Consider the following 20,411-nt stretch of genomic DNA (forward strand, 5'->3'; position numbering starts at 1 on the left):
AATCTTGTGCTGTCAAGGCACTAATGCCTTGACGGCCTCTTTTGTTTCCCTACGCTTTGTGCACTGTCATGTTTCATGTGACAAAAACTTCGAAGGGAGAGCCAAGCTTTCTTTTACGCCTGGAAAGCAATTAGCAATCTGCCCGCGCCGCCTGAACCCCAGAGGAACAACTTATTTATACAGTTTTTTTTCCTGTATAACAGGTTTTCTTAAATGCCAGCATTCTCTTTGCATCAAGGTTCATACCACTGATCTTTTATATTAATAAAAACCTAAACAGCCATTTTTTCCTGCCACTTATGTTCTAAATTGTATATTTGTTGTGGGAAATCCAAAGTATCCTGATGTGAAAAAGGAAAGGCAGCTTAAAAGTACAGCTTTTCTCAATCGGGCTAGCTAGGATTCCTGCGTAATATAAGAAAACCTCCTTCTGCCTCACTGATGATCAGCCTTCTTTACATGTTCGGGCAGGGCCACCTGGACAAAGATGCTGCATACTAGAGTGTGCTAGAGACCGAACAAAACCTCCTTTCTGGGTGTGATTTATTGTAGCAACAGGGCTTGGAAACGGCTTTAGTCTGGCCCACACAGTTTCTGAGAAAGACACGAGGCAGAGTTGGTTGTGTTGCTTCCAGAGGCCACTGTCACACTATGGGATGCAGCCCTTCCAGCAGCGCAACTGGTGAGCAGCCATCATCCAAGAACAGCAAAGAAACCAACAAGCAGGTGATTTGTTGTTGTGCTCTCCATGTCTACAAGGAACGAGGAGGTACTAGATCAGCAGGATGCAGGGTTTAGTTTTGCAGGGGAGAGTTCCAATGTATTTACAATGAGGACTTGATTTACAAATACACAAGCAGAGCAGCGGATGCAAACAGAATCCCTGCAGCAAGCAGCAAAGCTACCATTCCTGCATCGGATTCTCTAGAATTCTCCTCATAACTCCAGCTAAAACCCCTCTTCTTCTCTTGCATCACCTCTTGCAGCAGTGGCGTAGGAGGTTAAGAGCTTGTGTATCTATTCTGGAGGAACCGGGTTTGATTCCCAGCTCTGCTGCCTGAGCTGTGGAGGCTTATCTGGGGAATTCAGATTAGCCTGCGCACTCCCACACATGCCAGCTGGGTGACCTTGGGCTAGTCACAGCTTCTCGGAGCTCTCTCAGCCCCACCCACCTCACAGGGTGTTTGTTGTGAGGGGGGAAGGGCAAGGAGATTGTAAGCCCCTTTGAGTCTCCTGCAGGAGAGAAAGGGGGGATATAAATCCAAACTCTTCTTTTTCTCTTCTTCTTCCACTTTACCGGCCTCCATGTTCCAGGCCAAATAAGAACTTTTTCCAGCTTCTCTTCATTCCTCCCACAAACTCGGAAGAGGCTTGAGGGAGACGGTGAGAATGATTTTGCTACATTAGCATGTTTCTCAGGGGAAATTTATGCATATTAATTGAGACAGCCAAATTCATGCTTCCAGTGTAGTGTTGTGGTTAGAGTGTCAGACTAAGATCTGGGAGACTCAAGTTCAAATCCCTGTTATACCATGGAGCCTCGCTGCGTGATCTTGGGCCAATCATATACTCTTATACTAACTTACCTCACAAAATTATTGTGAAAATAAAATGGAGGGAAATGGTGTAAGCGATTGTGGGTCACCAATGTGAAGGAAGGCAAGGTATAAATGAAAAATGAATTAAGTAAATAATATTCTCCCAAACCAGAGTTAGAATGTTCTGAGTTAGCACACAGCAGTAACTATAACTGGATGCAGACCTAACCCTGACAGAAGTGTTGTTTTTGTTTCTTTAAAGCAAATATTGTTAACAGGTGGAAGGAAGATCCTAAATCACCTCAATAAGGTCTCCAGAGTCTTTTAACAACTTGTGATAATCCTCAATGAAAGCTATACCTGCTGGAAGTCATATTACATTCTTTTGGGTATATGTCAGGTGCGTGCGTGCGTGCGTGTGTGTGTGTGTGTGTGTGTGTGTGTGTACACATGCCAGTTGTGTGTGTGTATGTACACATCTATGTACATGAATATATGCATGAGCACAAATATTCCAAGTAGCTTATGTTTATAAATGCAAATACTCTAATCAGAAACATCCTTATTGCATATTCTTCCAATATTGCATATTCTTCCAATAAATAATAATAATAATATACTTTGGTATAGAATCACAAAAAGTTAGGAGAAATAGTTACAGAATGTATGGCCTCAAACTATATAATAGCCAATATATAAATCAATAGCCACTATATCTGCAGGATGGGGAATCCACAATCACCTATTGGCTCTCTGAAAATTAATGCAAACAGAAACAAGGCCATAAAGGCACTCCTGCAGAATCTAAATTGTAAATGCATTCAATAGCCACTTCTATTACTTAATGCTCCTGCAGCACCAACAGAGCGGAAGAGTAATATCATCTGTGCCTGAAGGGTCCATAAATTAAGACACAATTCAAAGAAAACATTATTTGCATTTGCCCAAGAAGACAGTGTTCATTTCATTTCTTCAAGGAAGTCTACCTAGCACCGTGGTGGCGAACCTTTGGCACTCCAGATGTTATGGACTACAATTGGCCATGTTGGCAGGGGCTGATGGGAATTGTAGTCCATAACATCTGGAGTGCCAAAGGTTCGCCACCACTGATAGCACATAGACTTTTAGACAAAATAATATAACAATAATCGAAATAATAATTTTTGGGCAGCCCATTTCAGATCTTTGGGTTTTTGCTGCCGTGGAGCTGAGGGACAGCTGGTCACCAGTGACGTGGCTCCCGCTGCTGGCGCAGGTGCCCCCTGTGTCAGCAGAAGGGGCAAAGTGCCTGTGTACCCCACCACCACCACCACTCCCTGAGGACATTCAACTCCCCCGCCCATCTGGTCTTGGCTCTTCATAGCTGAGAAAAAGAGCATCCAGCACTTTTGGGGAAAGCAATTATTGAGTATGTAATTCAAAATATTACATTAAAATAGCCACAGAATCACTGCATATTTAGCTAACACTGATTTAATAGCAGTAGCTCAAGTTTTTAGTGCAGCTGAGATATATTTGGCAACTGCCAGAGTGATGGGAAATGAAGTCAGCGGTAGTCCTTAAAGTGGTCTGGAAAAGTTACAAGAAGAGTTATCAGAGAAGCTCTTAAACGGCCATAAAATTTGCATGTAAAGAGAAAGTGTATCAGGGTTTCAGGCACCTCAAAATCGCAAGAACAAATTCTTTGACCATGTGACATGATAGAAAATCTCCCCAAAAGATTGGCAATAGGCAATGTGTTGAAATGGGCCAGGGAGAAGAGACTGCAATAAGAGAAAACCATAAGAGAATATAGATACTTATTATGACAAATAGTCTTGGAGGTGTAAAACCCAGGAACAATTAATAACAAATTGGTTTGGCATCTAATAGAAGATGGCTGATTACGCAGGAGACCTTCTCGGTGCACTGGCAGCAGAACTCCAGCACGGCAAACTTCCTTGTACAGACATAGAAGAAGAAGAAGAAGAAGAAGAAGAAGAAGAAGAAGAAGAAGAAGAGGAGGAGGAGGAGGAGCAGCAGCAGCAGCAGCAGCAGCAGCAGCAGCAGCAGCAGTTTGGATTTATATCCCCCCTTTCTCTCCTGTAGGAGACTCAAAGGGGCTTACAATCTCCTTGCCCTTCTCCCCTCACAACAAACACCCTGTGAGGTAGGTGGGGCTGAGAGAGCTCCGAAAAGCTGTGACTAGTTCAGCTGGTGTGTGTGGGAGTACACAGACTAATCTGAATTCCCCAGATCAGCCTCCATAGCTCAGGCAGCAGAGCAGGGAATCAAACCTGGTTCTTCAGATTAGAATGTACCTGCTCTTAACCACTACACCACTGCTGCTCCTGGCATCAAGGAAGTTGCCATGTGCCTACTTCTCTTGCTCTCATCTTTCTCCGCGGAAAGTAAGAGCACTTCAGGCACGTGCTTGATGCCGCAGCAGGGCAGAGAGGAGGACGTAAGCTCTCCTGACTGTAATCAGCCGATGATTCCAGCCTCATAAGAAGACTGTATTAGTAGCATGCAAAACTCTGATTATGTTCGGTTTTACAAATTTTATTGTTCCTTCTCATACTAGTTGCTGATAGTGGTATAGGATAAACCAACATGACACAATTTCACATGGTTATATGTTACTGAACCAAGTTGGAACTAAATCTGGAAGCTGTAGAAGTGGTTTGTGTTGCACCAGTAATATATGAAGAGGTCTTCAGTGAGATGGGAAGGGAAAATGGGAAACAAGAGGACAGAACTTAATTTTTAAAAGTAGAAACCAGGCAGGAAAGGAGAACTATATGGGCAGAGGTGGGATCCAGCCGGTTCTCACAGATTCCCGAGAATGGGTTACTAATTATTTGTGTGTGCCAAGAGGGGGTTACTAATTGGGTCTGCTCAGAGGCAGTGGCATATTTGCCTAGGGACAAGGGGTACCCCATGTCCCTGGGCACATCCATTGCAGTCACGTGGGGGGCACCAAAATGTCCCCCCACACAGACTGATTTTGCAAGCCCCAGCAAGCCCAGAATTGAGGAAGCCGGCTGCTGTAAGAATTAAGGACGCCTGACATAGCCCCGCCCACTCTCTACGGGGGCCCTGGTGTCCAGAGGACGGGGGAGAAATACCACTGTGCTCCCAGGATGAGGACTGGGGAGCTCCGCCTCCCCTCCCTCTCACCCAGAGTGCAGTGCCTTATTCTCCATTAAGTCGTTGCCATTGCTCTCAGTCTCAAGCCTTCTCCCCAGCAGACGGGCGCTGGCTAGCACAGGAGAAGTCCATAGGCCGGCTAGGGAGGCAATGTCTGCCCCACCTGCAAGGTGTTTGTTGTGGGGAGAGGAAAAGGGGGGGCGTTTGTTAGCTGTTAGGAGACTTCTTAAAGGTAATGTGCAAATCCTAACTGCACTTCTATCCTTAAAATCTTGTTTGCAATTGTCAATGGCCTTGATGGGGGGAGGGGGGGCATGAAGCACCTGGCTTCTTAACTTTTGCTGTGGGGCTGGGCTGTAATCTGGAGAACTGAGTTTGATTCCCCATTTTCTCTGTCCCACCTGCTGCCCCATAAGGTGTTTGTTGTGGGGAGAGGAAAAGGGAGGGGCGCGTTTGTTAGCTGTTTGGAGACTCCTTAAAGTGAACTGCACCTGGGGTGCACGTGCCCTGCGTCCTTGCCACAGCCCCGCCCAGGAATGGTCGGCCACACCCCCGTCATGCCCCACCCAGCCCCATTGGGGCTACGCCACTGTTTGAACCCCACCACCATGGGAACCTGTTACTAAAATTATTGGATCCCACCACTGATAAAAAGGATTGGCCAGGAAAGGATCAACAACCAGCTATAAACAAAACAGGGGGCGGGGGGGATTGAGCGGGCAAACATGGGCTTCCCTAATTGCCTTGCGTTCCATAAAAAAAACTCAAAGCATAATCACAAATGAGGACAAATACTGGATTTGTATCTCTGTCTCCTCCACCCCCAACAGCAGAGGGACTCTCTGCAGCAAGGTCAGAGAAATCCATGAACCTTTCCTTGGAGGACTTTCCTACCTGCCATGATGAGCTCAAATGAACAGTATGGAAAGTCCTAACCAGACCAAATGGCCAGTGAGGATGACCCAACAGAGGTGTTGTGATGCAAGATTGTTTACTACCATTGCTATGGAAACACACAGACTTCAGTAGCCCCGGGCTAGCCTGATCTCCTCTGATCTCTGGAGCCAAGCAGGGCTAGTCCTGGCTAGTACTTGGATGGACAATGTCCAGTGGGCTAACGTTGTACAGTTGCGAGGGGGAATGGGTGCAAGCCTCCCAAGCCAGCTGACAGTTTTTTGCGCCACCCTAGATAGGCTAGAGGAGGGGTTAGACCCTCTTCCTGGGGTGGTCTTGAAAGTCCTATCTGTAAGATGCACTTCATCTACAAAGAGAAAAGAAAAGGGATGGGTGGGACATTGAGGTGGTGAACCTTCAAAGGACCCTCAGCAACACTCAGCTGACAAATAAAGACTGCCTGAATCCCTTGCAGCTGGGAGGGCTCTCACCCTTGACCTCCACACTTCACACAACAGCAGATTTGGCTAATGTGGTTCACCCCCCCATGATGTGGCAGGAGGGCTTCAGGCTGGAGTCTTTGCTGCTAATATCCATTTGAGGACTTTCCTACCTGCCATGATGAGCTCAAGTGAACAGTAAGACCAGTCCTAACCAGACCAAATGGCCAGTGAGGATGACCCAACAGAAGTATTGTGATGCAAGATTGTTTACTGTCATCGTTATGGTAACGCCTAGACTTGGATAGCCTCAGGTTAGCCTGATACCCCCCACCACCACACCCAGCCATCTCTGAAGCCAAGCAGGGCCGGTCCTGGCTAGTACTTGGATGAAAGGCTTTCAAAGAATACCAGGGCAGTGCTGGAGAGGCAGGCAATGGCAAACCACCTCCAAATGTCTCTTACCTTGAAAACTCAACCAGAATTTGCCATAAGTCAAATATAATTGACAGCAAAAGAAAAATTTTAAAAGCTGTGAAGAAAACATAACTATGCCGCATGGCACAAGCATGTGGAATTTTTTGCACTAAAATAAAAGAGAAAAGCAAGGTAGATCTAATGCTCTATGGGGCACAAAGTGGTATGACAAACTAATTTACAGAAGACCAGAAGCCACTGGGAGATATTAGCCCACAACAAGGTCCCACCACAGAGGGGAGGAGGCATCTGTGATTGCACCAGCTTCCAAAAGGAGGCTCAGATTCCAAAGGGGTACTTTAAGAAAAATGCAGCGCTTAGACCACTGGTCAGAGAAGTCCATGACCCTTTCCTTGGAGGACTTTCCTACCTGCCATGATGAGCTCAAATGAACAGTATGGAAAGTCCTAACCAGACCAAATGGCCAGTGAGGATGACCCAACAGAGGTGTTATGATGCAAGATTGTTTACTGCCATCGCTATGGAAACACCCAGACTTCAGTAGCCCCGGGCTAGCCTGATCTCCTCTGATGTCTGGAGCCAAGCAGGGCCAGTCCTGGCTAGTACCTGGATGGACAATGTCCAGTGTGCTAAAGATGTAAAGTTGCGAGGGGCAATGGGTGCAAGCCTCCCAAGCTAGCTGACAGTTTTTTGTGCCACCCTAGATTGTTTGGAGGAGGGGTTAGGCCAGTGGTTTTCAACCTTCCTAATGCTGCGACCCTTTAATACAGTTCCTCATGTTGTGGTGACCGCCCACCCTAACATGTATCCATTTTACAGATGGAGAACACTGATGCAGAGAGTCTGATGCAACCCCTGTGAAAGGGTCGTTCGACCCCCAAAGGGGTCCCAACCCGCAGGTTGAGAACCACTGGGTTAGGCCCTCTTCCTGAGGTGCTCTTGAAAATCCTGTCTGTAAGATGCGCTGCATCTATAAAGGGAAAAGAAAATGGATGGGTGGGACATTGAGGTGGTGAAACTTCAAAGGACCCTCAGCAACACTCAGCTGACAAATAAAGACCAAGCTGCATGAATCCCTTGCAGCTGGGAGGGCTCTCACCCTTGACCTCCACACTTCATACAACAGCAGGTTTGGCTAATGTGGTTTACCGCCCCCCCCCCCCCATGTGGCAGGAGGGCCTGAGGCTGGAGCCTTGCTGCAAATATCCATTTGAGGACTTTCCTACCTCTTGTGATGCAAAATTGTTTACTGTCATCACTATGGTAACACCTAGACTTGGATAGCCTCAGGCTAGCTTGATTACCCACCCACCCACCCCCACCTAGCCATCTCTGAAGCCGAGCAAGGCCAGTCCTGGCTAGTACATGGATAAAAGGCCTTCAAGGAATACCAGTGTCATGCTGGAGAGGCAGGAGATGGCAAACCACCTCCGAATGTCTCTTACCTTCAAAACTCAACCAAGGTTGGCATAAGTCAAATGTGATTTGACAGCAAAAGAAACATTTTTAAAACTATGAAGAAAACATAACTGTGCCATTTGCCACAAGCATGTGGAATTTTTTGCACTAAACTTGAAGAGCGAAGTCAGGTAGATCTAATGCTCAAGAGGCACATAGCGGTATGACAAACTAATTTACAGAAGACCAGAAGCCACTGGGAAATACCAGCCCACAACAAGGTCCCACCGTAGAGGGGAGGAGGCATCGGAGATTGCACCAGCTTCCAAAAGGAGGCTCAGATTCCAAAGGGGCACCCTAAGAAAAATGCAGCGCTTAGAGCACTGGAATGATGCACATTCACTGTGTCTCATGAACAAAGAAAAACTAATCTGGACACCCCCAAAGGGTGACATGGACACCTAAAATGAAATTCTCTTATGGTGTCACCTATACGCATGTAAAAATACCAGAATTTACAACTGTGGAAGCCAAAAAAGCTAGCACTTTTGGGAAATAAGGGCTCGCTCAAGAAGGCCAAGGAAAACTCCATCCAGTATAAAAAGGGTTGGCCTGGAAGCAGAGGAAAACAACAGAGCAGGCAAACATGGGCCTCTTTAATCGCTTTACATTCTGTGAGAAAGCCAAGGCATAATCCCATACAAGGAAGAATACTGGGTTTCTGTCTCTGGCTTCCACCCCCAATGGCAGAGGGACTGTCTGCAGGAAGGGCAGAGAAGTCCATGAACCTTTCCTTGGAGGACTTTCCTACCTGCCATGATGAGCTCAAATGAACAGTGTGGAAAGTCCTAACCAGACCAAATGGCCAGTGAGGATGACCCAACAGAGGTGTTGTGATGCAAGATTGTTTACTGCCATCGCTATGGAAACACCCAGACTTCAGTAGCCCCGGGCTTGCTTGATCTCCTCTGTTCTCTGGAGCCAAGCAGGGCTAGTCCTGGCTAGTACTTGGATGGACAATGTCAAGTGTGCTAACGTCGTAAAGTTTCGAGGGGGAATGGGTGCAAGCCTCCCAAGCCAGCTGACAGTTTTTTGCGCCACCCTAGATAGGCTGGAGGAGGGGTTAGGCCCTCTTCCTGGGGTGGTCTTGAAAGTCCTGTCTGTAAGATGTGCTTCATCTATAAAGGGAAAAGAAAAGGGATGGGTGGGACATTGAAGTGGTGAACCTTCAAAGGACCCTCAGCAACACTCAGCTGACAAATAAAGACCGCCTGAATCCCTTGCAGCTGGGAGGCCTCTCACCCTTGACCTCCACACTTCACACAACAGCAGATTTGGCTAATGTGGTTCCCCCCCCCCCCCCATGATGTGGCAGGAGGGCCTAAGGCTGGAGCCCATGCTGCTAGTATCCAGTTGAGGACTTTCCTACCTCTCATGATGAGCTCAAATGAACAGTAAGAACAGACCAAATGGCCAGTGAGGAGGACCCAACAGAAGCATTGTGATGCAAGATTGTTTACTGTCATCACTATGGTAACACCTAGACTTGGATAGCCTCAGGCTAGCCTGATTACCCCCCACCCCACCCCCCCACCTAGCCATCTCTGAAGCAGAGCAAGGCCGGTCCTGGCTAGTACATGGATAAAAGGCCTTCAAGGAATACCAGCGTCGTGCTGGAGAGGCAGGCGATGGCAAACCACCTCCAAATGTCTCTTACCTTGAAAACTCGACCAGGGTTGGCATAAGTCAAATGTGAGGATGACTGTGAGGATTATCTTTAATAAAGGGTCTAGGGGGGACCCAGGAAATTACAGGCCAGTCAGTTTGACATCTGTTCCTGGTAAATTAGTAGAATTTATCATAAAAGATAAAATTATTAAACATGTAGAAAAACAAAACCTGCTGATTAAGAGTCAGCATGGCTTTTGCAGAGGCAAGTCCTGTCTTACAAACTTACTAGAGTTCTTTGAGGGTGTAAACAGGCATGTGGATAAGGGGGAACCAGTGGACATTGTCCACTTGGATTTCCAAAAGGCTTTTGACAAAGTTCCTCACCAGAGACTGTTGAGAAAACTCAGCAACGAAGGAATAAGAGGGGAAGTCCTCCTATGGATTAAAAACTGGTTGAGGAACAGGAAACAAAGGGTGGGTATAAATGGGAAGTTCTCACAATGGAGAGATGTTGGCAGAGGTGGGATCCAACCAGTTGTCACCACTTCTCTAGAAGTAGTTACTAATTTTTTCTGAGTTCTGAGAAGGGGTTACTAAAGCAACCTCCCTGCCCAATAGGGACTGGAGGTGCGTGTGTGTGGCGCCGCTACTGTTTGAATCCCACCACCATCAGAACCTGTTATTAAAATTTGTTATTAAAAAGTGTTCAGATACACAGACATGCTTGCTGCAATAATAGTCTGCTTCTTTGATAATGGTTGTCAATTTGTGTTGTAAGGGTTAGTCCAAGTAAGCCTGATCTCCTCAAATCTCAGAAGCTAAGAAGGGTTGATCCTGGCAACTATTTGGATGAGAGACCTCCAAGGAATACCAGGATCCTGATGTAAAGGCAGGCAATGGCAAACTACCTCTGCTCTCTTGCCTTGAAAACCTCACCAGAGGTCTCCATAAGTCAGATATGAGTTGATGGCAAAAAAAAGTATTGGAGGTGGTAGTCTGGATGGCAGTACATTCTCTTAATACTTCTCTTGTAACTACCGTGTTTCCCCGAATATAAGACAGTGTCTTATATTAATTTTTGCTCCCAAAGATGCGCTATGTCTTATTTTCAGGGGATGTCTTATATTTCTGTGTTCTGTTCGCCGGGCATGCTTCCAAACAAAAACTTTGCTACGTCTTACTTTCGGGGGATGCCTTATATTTCGCACTTCAGCAAAACCTCTACTATGTCTTATTTTCAGGGGATGTCTTATATTTCTGTATTCTGTTCGTCGGGCATGCTTCCAAACAAAAACTTTGCTATGTCTTATTTTCGGGGGATGCCTTATATTTCGCACTTCAGCAAAACCTCTACTACGTCTTATTTTCTGGGGATGTCTTATATTCGGGGAAACAGGGTAGATTGATTTATATTTTCCTCTCTTATTTTTTCACCCACAGAATGAAATTGGGTGCAATTGTACCCCATGTGCAAATGACATTTTGGCTGTTGTAGGCTGTTGGCTGCGGTTTGGTAGTTTTAGCTCCTAACGTTTTGCCCGCAACTATGCCTGGCATCTTCGGACACATTTCTCAGCACCCCATGGACATGCCTCTGAAGAGGCCAGCCATAGATGTGGGGAAAACTACCAGACCACAGCCACACAGTCCAGAACTCCTGCAACAGCTAGTCGATTCCGGCCGCGAAAGACTTTGATGAGGTTTTGTTTGTTTTTCAGCCTAAAAAGAATGCACCTGCGGCCACAGTGAGCACCACCTCTCAAAGAGAATCCGACAGTTCCTATGAAGAAAGGTCGCCAAGTGTCATTACAGTAACGCTACCATCACCCGAAGAAACAAACACTGGACAAAATACAGGTTGGATTACCAGAGTCGTCGTCTTCTTCTTCTTCTTCTTCTTCTTCTTCTTCTTCTTCTTCTTATTATTATTATTATTATTATTATTATTATTATTATTATTGGGTTTATAAACCGCCCTCCCCCGAAGGGCTCAGGGCCTAATAATAATAATAATAATAATAATAATAATAATAATAATAATAATAATAATAATAATAATAATAATAATAATAATATGTTTCAAAGGCAGCATTTTATGTTTGATGAGGGAGTAGCTGTTCTAAGAGCCATTAATTCATATTCAAGTTTTATCATTCAAGGTTCACCGGACTCTTCTGTTTATGGTAACCCAGCAGGGTTTCCAAGGCAAGAAGTGCTCAGAGGTGGTTTGCCATTGCCTGCAATACAGGCCCAATAGTCCATCTGGCTCCAGGGGTAGGGAACCTGCGGCTCTCCAGATGTTCAGGAACTACAATTCCCATCAGCCCCTACCAGCATGGCCAATTGGCCATGCTGACAGAGGCTGATGGGAATTGTAGTTCCTGAACATCTGGAGAGCCGCAGGTCTCTACCCTGATCTGGCCCATAAACCTTTCCTGGTTTAGTCTTTTTTATAACTTCTATAACTTCTCTTACTGTTATACAGGTCTATTTGCAATTTGTTTTTGTTCATCTGTAATTCTAGGTTAATTTTGTTGTTCAATATATTCATATCTTTTCACCAATGCTACATTAGCAGCAGTGGCGTAGGAGGTTAAGAGCTCGTGTATCTAATCTGGAGGAACCGGGTTTGATTCCCAGCTCTGCTGCCTGAGCTGTGGAGGCTTATCTGGGGAATTCAAATTAGCCTGTGTACACTCCCACACACTTCAGCTGGGTGACCGGCTGGAGCTAGCTCACAGCTTCTCGGATTCTCCTCAGCTCCCAACCTGTCTCACAGGGTGTTTGTTGTGAGGGGGGGGAAGGGCAAAGGGAGATTGTAAGCTCTCTTTGCCCCAAGGTCTCCTGCAGGAGAGAAAGGGGGGATATAAATCCAAACTCTTCTTCTTCTTTTTCAATATATTCATATCTTTTCACTAGTGCTACATCATCCTTTACATGAATTAGAAAAATACTTATAAAATGTTTTTGAACAGCTGCATTATCTGTTAATACAGTATCTTCGTATTGTAATTTCAATATTATTTTCTTTTCTCAGTTTATACGCCAACCATTTCCCTGGTTTATTTGCAAATTTAAAATTGCTTTGTTCTGCTTAGTTGAGTTTTATTTCCATTTCTCTTATTGTTAGCATGGATAACTGTTGCTGTAAAATCCTAATTTGCTGGCATATCTTTGTATTCCTGAGGAGCTCTTTAATTCATGTTCTTTTCTTTAATCTCATCTAAATTGTTTTGCATTTTCTCTTGCCTTTTCTTCTTAAGTTCAGAATTTTATGTTGCATCAAATGTCCTCTCATAAAAGACTTTACTTGTGCACCCCAAACCGTTCTCAAATCAGCACCTTTATCTAAATTGATCTCAAAAAATTATTTTCGTTTTTTTCTTACAGTCCTTCACAATTAATTCTTTTTGTAACAATGTTTCATTTAGGTAACGATGTAGACACAAGTTTTTTTATTGTAAAGCTGAAATGGGTGTAAAAAAATTGCATATGCTATCGGTGGCCACTCTATAGGATATGGATTCATATTTTCATTTGTCTCCTGCCAGCATGGTCAAATGGCCATGCTGCAGGTACATGGGAATTGTAGTCCATAACATCTGGAGTGCTAAAGGTTCGGCCACCACGGGTGCTAAGCATACCGGTTAATCAGTTTACCAGAACGTATGAAGATTTTGTTGGGAGATCCACACCTGGTGCGCGTGTATCCCCTTTTAAAGCAGTAGAGTGCACATAGAGGCTAAACACAGGGAAGCTTACCTGAGTAATAAACGCTATTGAGCTTGTTGGAGAGAACTTCAGACACAAAAGAAAGTCAGGAGTCATTTGTAGTTTCTAATCTAATGAAAAGAGTATTTATTAGTGAACTCCATTCTGGATAGAAAGGTGGAGAGTTAGGTTCACTATCTAATCTCCATCTAGCTGGATGGAGGGCGGATGAGTAGGGAGACACATCCTCTCTCCTAGGGCATGGTGAAGGTAAGATGGAGAGGTTCGAGAAGAAGGCGGAAGCAAGGGTGAAGTCCCTAAGAGTATCAGTCTACATCAAAGGGATCGACCTAGCATGATAGGAGTAAAGGCGGACAAAATTCCTAAGTCTCCTATCTAGCCACTCGCTCAGCTCATAGTAAAAACCCCCCTCTGTAAGATGAGGCAGGAAACAGCGTAAAGTCCCTTTTCTTCCAACAGGTTTGGGGGGGAAAGTCTTGAGAATCACAGAAATAGAAAAACTAACATACATTAGGCATGTTTGGGACAGGGAAGGAATCAACAATGCTTACATAAAATTTACAGTATCTATAGTTATAATACTCAATATTTATTTAATAGTTTGTAAGATTTGATTAAAACAGTTTCAAAAAAGGAAAAGAATGGAACCTGCATAAAGCATCGACGCTTCACTTAACTGCAATTACAATGGCACCAAGGGCTTGTAGGACAATTTCCTGGTAGGTTATGTTTAACATAACATTCGCCCGTGATCAAAGGGACTTTGAGGCCCATGGGCAGTTTAATTTCCATGTCTGACTTCAGTATAAAAATTGGCTGGACTGAATCTTAAAAGTGTTTTACCTCTTTTATAAATAAAAATATCACTTGAAGTACAAGGCTTGCAAAAAAAAGACATCCTATCTATAAGGAGAGATAATTTTGAATATTTTCTTTGTGAAGGCATCAGAAGTGGACTTACTAAGAAGCCAATGGGATTAGCAGGAAGAGAAAAGAAGAGTTCAGCAGATATCTTGACAGAGCTTAGGACACAAGGAATAATCAAGATGACAAGTGGCATGTCTCAAAACAGACAGGGAGAGGACACCATGGTAAGTAACTCAAAACTAACTCTACATATAGCTTTCAATTTCAATTTAGAGAATGTGTTTTCTGCAATGAACTCCTACAGTGTAGTTCCCAAACTAAGACACTTGTTTATTACATTTGTAATCCTTCTTTCCCCTAAGAAGTTCAGCTTCCTTTCCACCCCTTTCACAACAGCTCTGTGACAGAATTTAGACAGAGAGATGTTGACTGATCCAAAACTCCCCAGTGAGTTTCACACCCGAGCACAAATTTGTGTTAGACTTCCCCTACAGTCTTTCTCGTGTGGTTTTTTCCTTACCTATAAGTCACGGAAGTCAAACTTCACAATGAAATTCATAAAAGTACTTGTAGTAGCTATTTTATATGCTGAGAACTCCGTGTAAGGACTTGCAGGGAGCATTTCCTGTTTCCCCTCCCGCCAACTATTTCCTCTTTCTTTTTTCCGAAAGCTTCCACTGATTCTCTCTTGTTCCTTCTTCTCCTCTGCCAGCTTACCTTTATCTGCTACACTGTCATCAACTGTCTTCAGTTTCCCTCCCCCAGTAAAACTCTGGCCAAGTTGCATGGTGCAAGTTTCCAGGCTAGACCCAGCTGTGCCGTTGCACCTGGGCTGGGTTACATGGTGGGGAACCAGCAAGAACTTTCCTCAATTTCCCCTATATCTCTTCCCCACATTATTTCCTACTGGAAACCCCTGTATCTTCATCTTTCCCTGCTTTCTTCTCTCCTTCCCACCAATTAGCCAGTCATCTGTTCTCATCTTCAGCTATAATTACTTACTTCACTTATACTGCTCCTCTCATTCATTTTATCCTCACATCAACCCTGTGATCTAAGCTAGGCTGAGAGAGTGAGACTGCCCCAAAACTACCCAGTGTGCTTCCATGGTAGAGTGGGGATTCAAACCTGGCTACTCCCTGATCCTAATCTGCAACTCTAACCACTACACTACACTGGCTATTGTGGGATTGTGGAGTAGCTGCTGTTGAACAGTAGCAAGAAGTCAGGTCTGGGTGACTCATGCAAATCACATGGTAGCAGACTACCCACATATTGCTAACCAGAGCCTCTAATATAAGCATTCAGTGTCTTATATTAATTTCTTTGCCTCTAAAGATGCTTAAGTAAATGTCCTATTTTCAGGGGATGTCTTATTTTTTCTGTGTTCTGTCTGGCTTGGGCATGCTTCCAAACAAAAAACTTTCCTATGTCTTGCACTTTTGTGGGGATGCCTTATACCCAGAAAACCTCTGCTACCTTGCCTTATTCGGGATGTCTTATATTCGGGGAAACAGGGTACTAGGTCTGGCCCTGATGAGTCCTCCTCCTCAAAGGTGCAGAGTAAGCAAGGAGGAAAGCGCCTCTTAATACACTGGTGTGTATCCTCCACTCTGCCTCAGCCTGGATCATCCCCACCACACCCGCCACACCCCCACAGAGGCACGTACCTGGTGTGTCACCCCCCCTTACTCTTGAAGCTACACCTCTGCTCAAAGGACAAAACAGTTCTAGAAAGACCCTGCCAACTACCCTGGTTTTTTACTGAGAGAAATCAATGCTTGATGGCTGATGATACCGTTGTGTAGCAATGAATATTGCGGCCTTTGTTTCTTAAAGCTATATGCATTACTTCTATGATTTTGGAATGTTAAAACTCCCCCTCACCATTGTTTAAAATTTCAGATTTTTCTGCAAACCTGGGACTTTCCCCAGGTTTGTAGAAAGATCTTTCTTGTCTGTTCATAGCTCCAGTCTCCATATTTAAGTATCCACAAAGTCAGCAACATTATTTGGGAAATCGTAATCCATTTTTGATAAAGCTAACATGAACAAAAACAAAATAAGGTTCAAAAATGGCAACACAATTTTAAAAAGATTAGTCCTGACAGCAATCAGACATAATGTTGAGAGGACTAGAGAAAATATACATTGACATCAGCTCTCTCTATAAAAGTAACTTAAACTCAACAAAATGAAATATATATGGTTGTTAAATTATTGGAGTGCCAGCTCCAGGTTAGGAATTACCTGGAGATTGGGGTGGGGAGAGAATGATGAGGGTGGGGTTAGGGGAGGGGAGGGATTTCAGTGGGTATAATGCCACACAGTCCACCTTCCACAAAATCCCTTTTCTCCAGGTAAACTGATCTCTGTCACTTGGAGATCAGTTGGAATTCCAGGAGGTTGCCAAACCTGTAAATTCTTCACATGAATTGTCGTATAGCTTTCAATGGCCACGGGGAATCACTGGAGTGTGGGAGCCTCCGGGATCTGTATGGCCCAATAGGTGAGGGCATCTGAATAGGAGTGGCCTGGCAAGTGAGTAACACTTGCTTGACCTTGCTATCTCCATTGTTACTCACATGCTACACTTCACTGTTACTCACTCTGCTGTGAGCCACTCCTATTCAGATGCCTCTTACCTATTGACCTTTACTCACAGGTATGTATACTCCACTTGCTTTTCCCCTTTCCAACTATCAGATTCCTCTGAAGATGCTACAGCCACTAGATGCAGTATGAAACGCGTCAGGAGAGAATGCTGCTAGAACACGGCCATACAGCCCGGAAACCACATAGCACTCTTCATATGAATGTTCAGAGTTGATAGTCTATTTCCCCTTTAATATAGACCTTCCTTCACTTAAAGAGACAAATGTTTTATTTACTTTTTTCATACAGTTGTTGGCTACAGGAAGGCCACCACAGAAGCCACCAGCTAAACTGGAAAAAGCTTGAAATTAAAAGAGAGAGAAAGAGAACAACTCTAACAATACAGGAACACGGAGAAGCAAGGTGAACGCGATTTGAAGAGAGAAAGAAGTCCATTTATATTGCTTGCAGCCTAAGTTATTGCTAGAGCTCCCAAAAAATATGTATATTCAAGACTCATACATGAATACTCATCACAACATATCTCCTAAATCAGGGAAGCAGCTTTTTTTTTTTAAAAAAAAAATCAAACTCAGATCTTTCTGCTGTGCAGGAGTTACTTTTAAACAAGTGAAATGGCTGGGCTGAAAACAAGTTTTACAACCCCTCATAGCAAACATACCAAGAATAGAAAATAAAGTTGCTGAATTTTGCGTGAGTCGCACGCACAGATCTATTTCAGCCCAGTGGAGAGGCAACAGCAGTTTTAAAAAAAATAATCCTATTTCCATATTTTTAATATTTTTAATATGCTATCAATTTGTGGGAGAGGCAGGGTTGGAGGCTGTGCTATCTGGTACCCTGCAATGAAGGTTATTAGATCTTGTTGAGTCTACATGTAAACTTGTATATGTATATTTTCTGCGCATAAATAAATGACTGATGCCTAAATGTTGTTGTCTGTGCCACGATCCCTATCTGCCCCCTGTACCTAATAAAGAACATGTAAATAGGACTACTACCTGAGCTGCATTACTGCATATTGCCTGCAGAGGGCACTCTAGTCTGCTGATAAAAACTTACTGGTAGTCCTTGGTCCCAAAAATGTGCGGTTGGCGTCAACCAGAGCCAAGGTTTTTTCTGCCCCGGCTCCAACCTGGTGGAACTCTCTGTCAGCCGACCAGGGCCTTGAGGGACCTTAATCAGTTCTGCAGTGCCTGTAAGACAGAAATGTTCCACCGGGCCTTGGGTTGAGGCTATGCATTTTAAATCTGCCCTCCCAACAAAAAAACCACCAAAGTGCCATTGACATCTGGCATCCCCCCCTCCCGCTCCTATTCTCATTTTATATTCAGTTGGATGTTTGTTATAGGCTTAGATTATGGTTCACCATCTTGAATTCTATTAGATACTGATGGATTGTTTTATATATGGTTTTTTAATCATTGTTTTGAATATGTCTTTATGCTGCCCTGCGCCCAACGTAGGTCGGAAAGGGTGAGATGTACATTTAATAAGTAAAGAAATGTGTTTGTGTGTCTCAGTGGCCTACTGCATCTAAAGAGCTATCTCATTTCAGACGAGAGTAGAGCAAGAATTATTGACTGACAGACCTTCACTGACAATTGACCATGAAAGCAGAACTACAGGGAGGATCATAAACAATTCGACTTCTGAAGTACAAAAAACTTCAAGTACCTCTCAACTGTTATCTTTAAATGTGGACACAAGAAGTTTGATGGAGAAAGAAGAAGAGGATGACTGTTGTAATTGTGAAGATTTTGATGTGGTGGAATCTGATGCAAACTATAATACAATAATTGAAACATTCTGATCACTGGAAGTTCTCTCAAATGTATGGTAAAATAAAAAAGTTCATGTAATAAAACCCAATAGCCTCTAGGTTTCAGTCTCCACTGCCCAACTAGGTCCTGTGTGCCAGCGGAGAAATGCCATATTTTTCATGGTGTATCTCTATTCCTCCCTTAAGGGGAATTTTTGGGGCTTTCCTTTTCCTTTTTGGGGGGCTTCCCATGATGCAGGAAAACCCTTTGGAGGGGAGAGGGCGGCACTGAAGTGGCGCCATCCCCACCTGCCGGGCCCATCCAGATGGGGCTGTCAGGCTCCTTCTCACTCATATCGTTATTTGGTACATTATCAGTTAGGACAGGAGTCTGCAACCTGCGGCTCTCCAGTTGTTCATGGACTACAATTGGCCATGCTGGCAGGGGCTGATAGGAATTGTAGTCCAGGAACATCAGGAGAGCCGCAGGTTGCAGACCCCTGAGTTAGCAGATTCCCAACAGTTCACAGATGATCAGTTGTTCATGCATGTGATGGAGGCCAACATGAAAGCAGATGAAACAGCAGTGTTAACTCAGCAAGTCCTTTTTGTGCAAGAAAGTTCCTGGTTTGCACATGCAGTACTCCGGTAAGCACTGCTAGTCAGATGGTTAGTTCTGTCAGCAACGTCAGCACCAATCTGGTGAGTGGGGAGATTCGTTCCAGTGTTCCTTTTGCCCATCCACAGGTACACAGCATTGTTATAAAAATAACACTGACCACCTGATAGCCAGGGGAAGCTCAGAGAATACTATTCGGGAACTTTAGCTGAAGCTAAAGTATGCTCTATAATAAAAAAACATTGTGTTTCCTGAAGAATAGACTAGAGACTGAAGTCAAACTGTCATGTAAAAGATCCCACGCAATTTGTTTTATAACTTTTACAAGCAAGCATTATTTTTAAATGGTTTTTAATATAGTTTTGACCAACAGTGACAGAGTGGGTTAAAAAGTATGAACGCATAAATGATTGGCCACCTGCAGATATATGGCAAGTCCTCATGCTGCCTGTACGAGTATAACCTACTGCATCTGTGTATGGTTCTCCAGTTGCACAGTGGCAGATAGGAAGGTGCTCCAAAGGGTGATCACTACTGTACAGAGGATTATCGGCTGCCCTCTCCCCTCCTTGGAAGAACTCTATAAGTCCCGAAGCCTAAAGAAAGCCCAAAATATTCTGAGAGACCCGTCTCATCCAGCACACTCTCTTTTTGAACCGCTACTCATCCGGGCAGGACGATACAGGTCTATCAAAACTAGGACAAAGAGGCTTAGAGACAGCTTCTACTCTAGAGCTGTGGCTATGCTAAACTCTGCAGCTTCGTGTTGATGTGTTTGGGGCTGTGTAGGGATGGGTGGAGGAAGGGGAAAGTGAGGATGGGGTATGAATGTGAAATTGTGTGCATCGAGGAATGCTGCTGTAAATTTCGTTGTGCGTGCACAATGACAATAAAATGCTTATGCTTGTGCTTATAACTGAGACAAATAGTATATTGCTCACTGGGGTGTTAACACGCAATCATACTGATAAAACCAAGCATAGCATCTCTCATCTTGGGTGTGCATTCTACACAGCGGGGAACATAATAAAGGAGAGAGAGGTCTGCATGCAAAGAAGCCCTCCGAAGAAGCGAAATCATTATGCAGTTGATTTGCAAGAACAGTAGATGGAGCATTAGTGATCACCACTGAAAAACTTTACAACCAACAGGCTCACCAAAGAGATCAGGAATTACATTTCTGTAGGGGGAGGGGGGCAGTTGGGTGCTCAGTAGTGTTTTTCACTCCCATGTTGCACTATTTTGAACCATCCCCCATTTCCACAGGCTGCGCTTCAGGTTTTTGTGAGTGCCAGACAAAAGCAAAT

General features: G+C 44.3%; 1 protein-coding gene across 2 annotated transcripts; it reads left to right on the forward strand.

Annotated features, from left to right (window-relative positions):
* The first annotated feature begins 587 nt into the window (after positions 1 to 587).
* Positions 588 to 18,595, forward strand: STMND1 (stathmin domain containing 1). Of its 2 annotated transcripts, XR_007245460.1 has the most exons (5): positions 588 to 726; positions 11,227 to 11,365; positions 14,183 to 14,331; positions 17,012 to 17,125; positions 18,282 to 18,595. XR_007245460.1 is itself a non-coding variant. In XM_048507816.1 (4 exons), the coding sequence occupies exons 1-4, from the start codon at positions 652 to 654 to the stop codon at positions 17,066 to 17,068; spliced, it is 420 nt and encodes a 139-aa protein (XP_048363773.1). In that variant the 5' UTR covers positions 588 to 651; the 3' UTR covers positions 17,069 to 17,653. The 2 variants fall into 2 exon arrangements, 1 of the variants encoding a protein (XP_048363773.1); XM_048507816.1 differs by lacking the exon at positions 18,282 to 18,595 and having other exon boundaries at positions 17,012 to 17,653.
* Positions 18,596 to 20,411: the final 1,816 nt, after the last annotated feature.

Source organism: Sphaerodactylus townsendi, linkage group LG09 (genome assembly GCF_021028975.2).
Source record: "Sphaerodactylus townsendi isolate TG3544 linkage group LG09, MPM_Stown_v2.3, whole genome shotgun sequence".
Classification (NCBI taxonomy): Eukaryota; Metazoa; Chordata; class Lepidosauria; order Squamata; family Sphaerodactylidae; genus Sphaerodactylus; species Sphaerodactylus townsendi.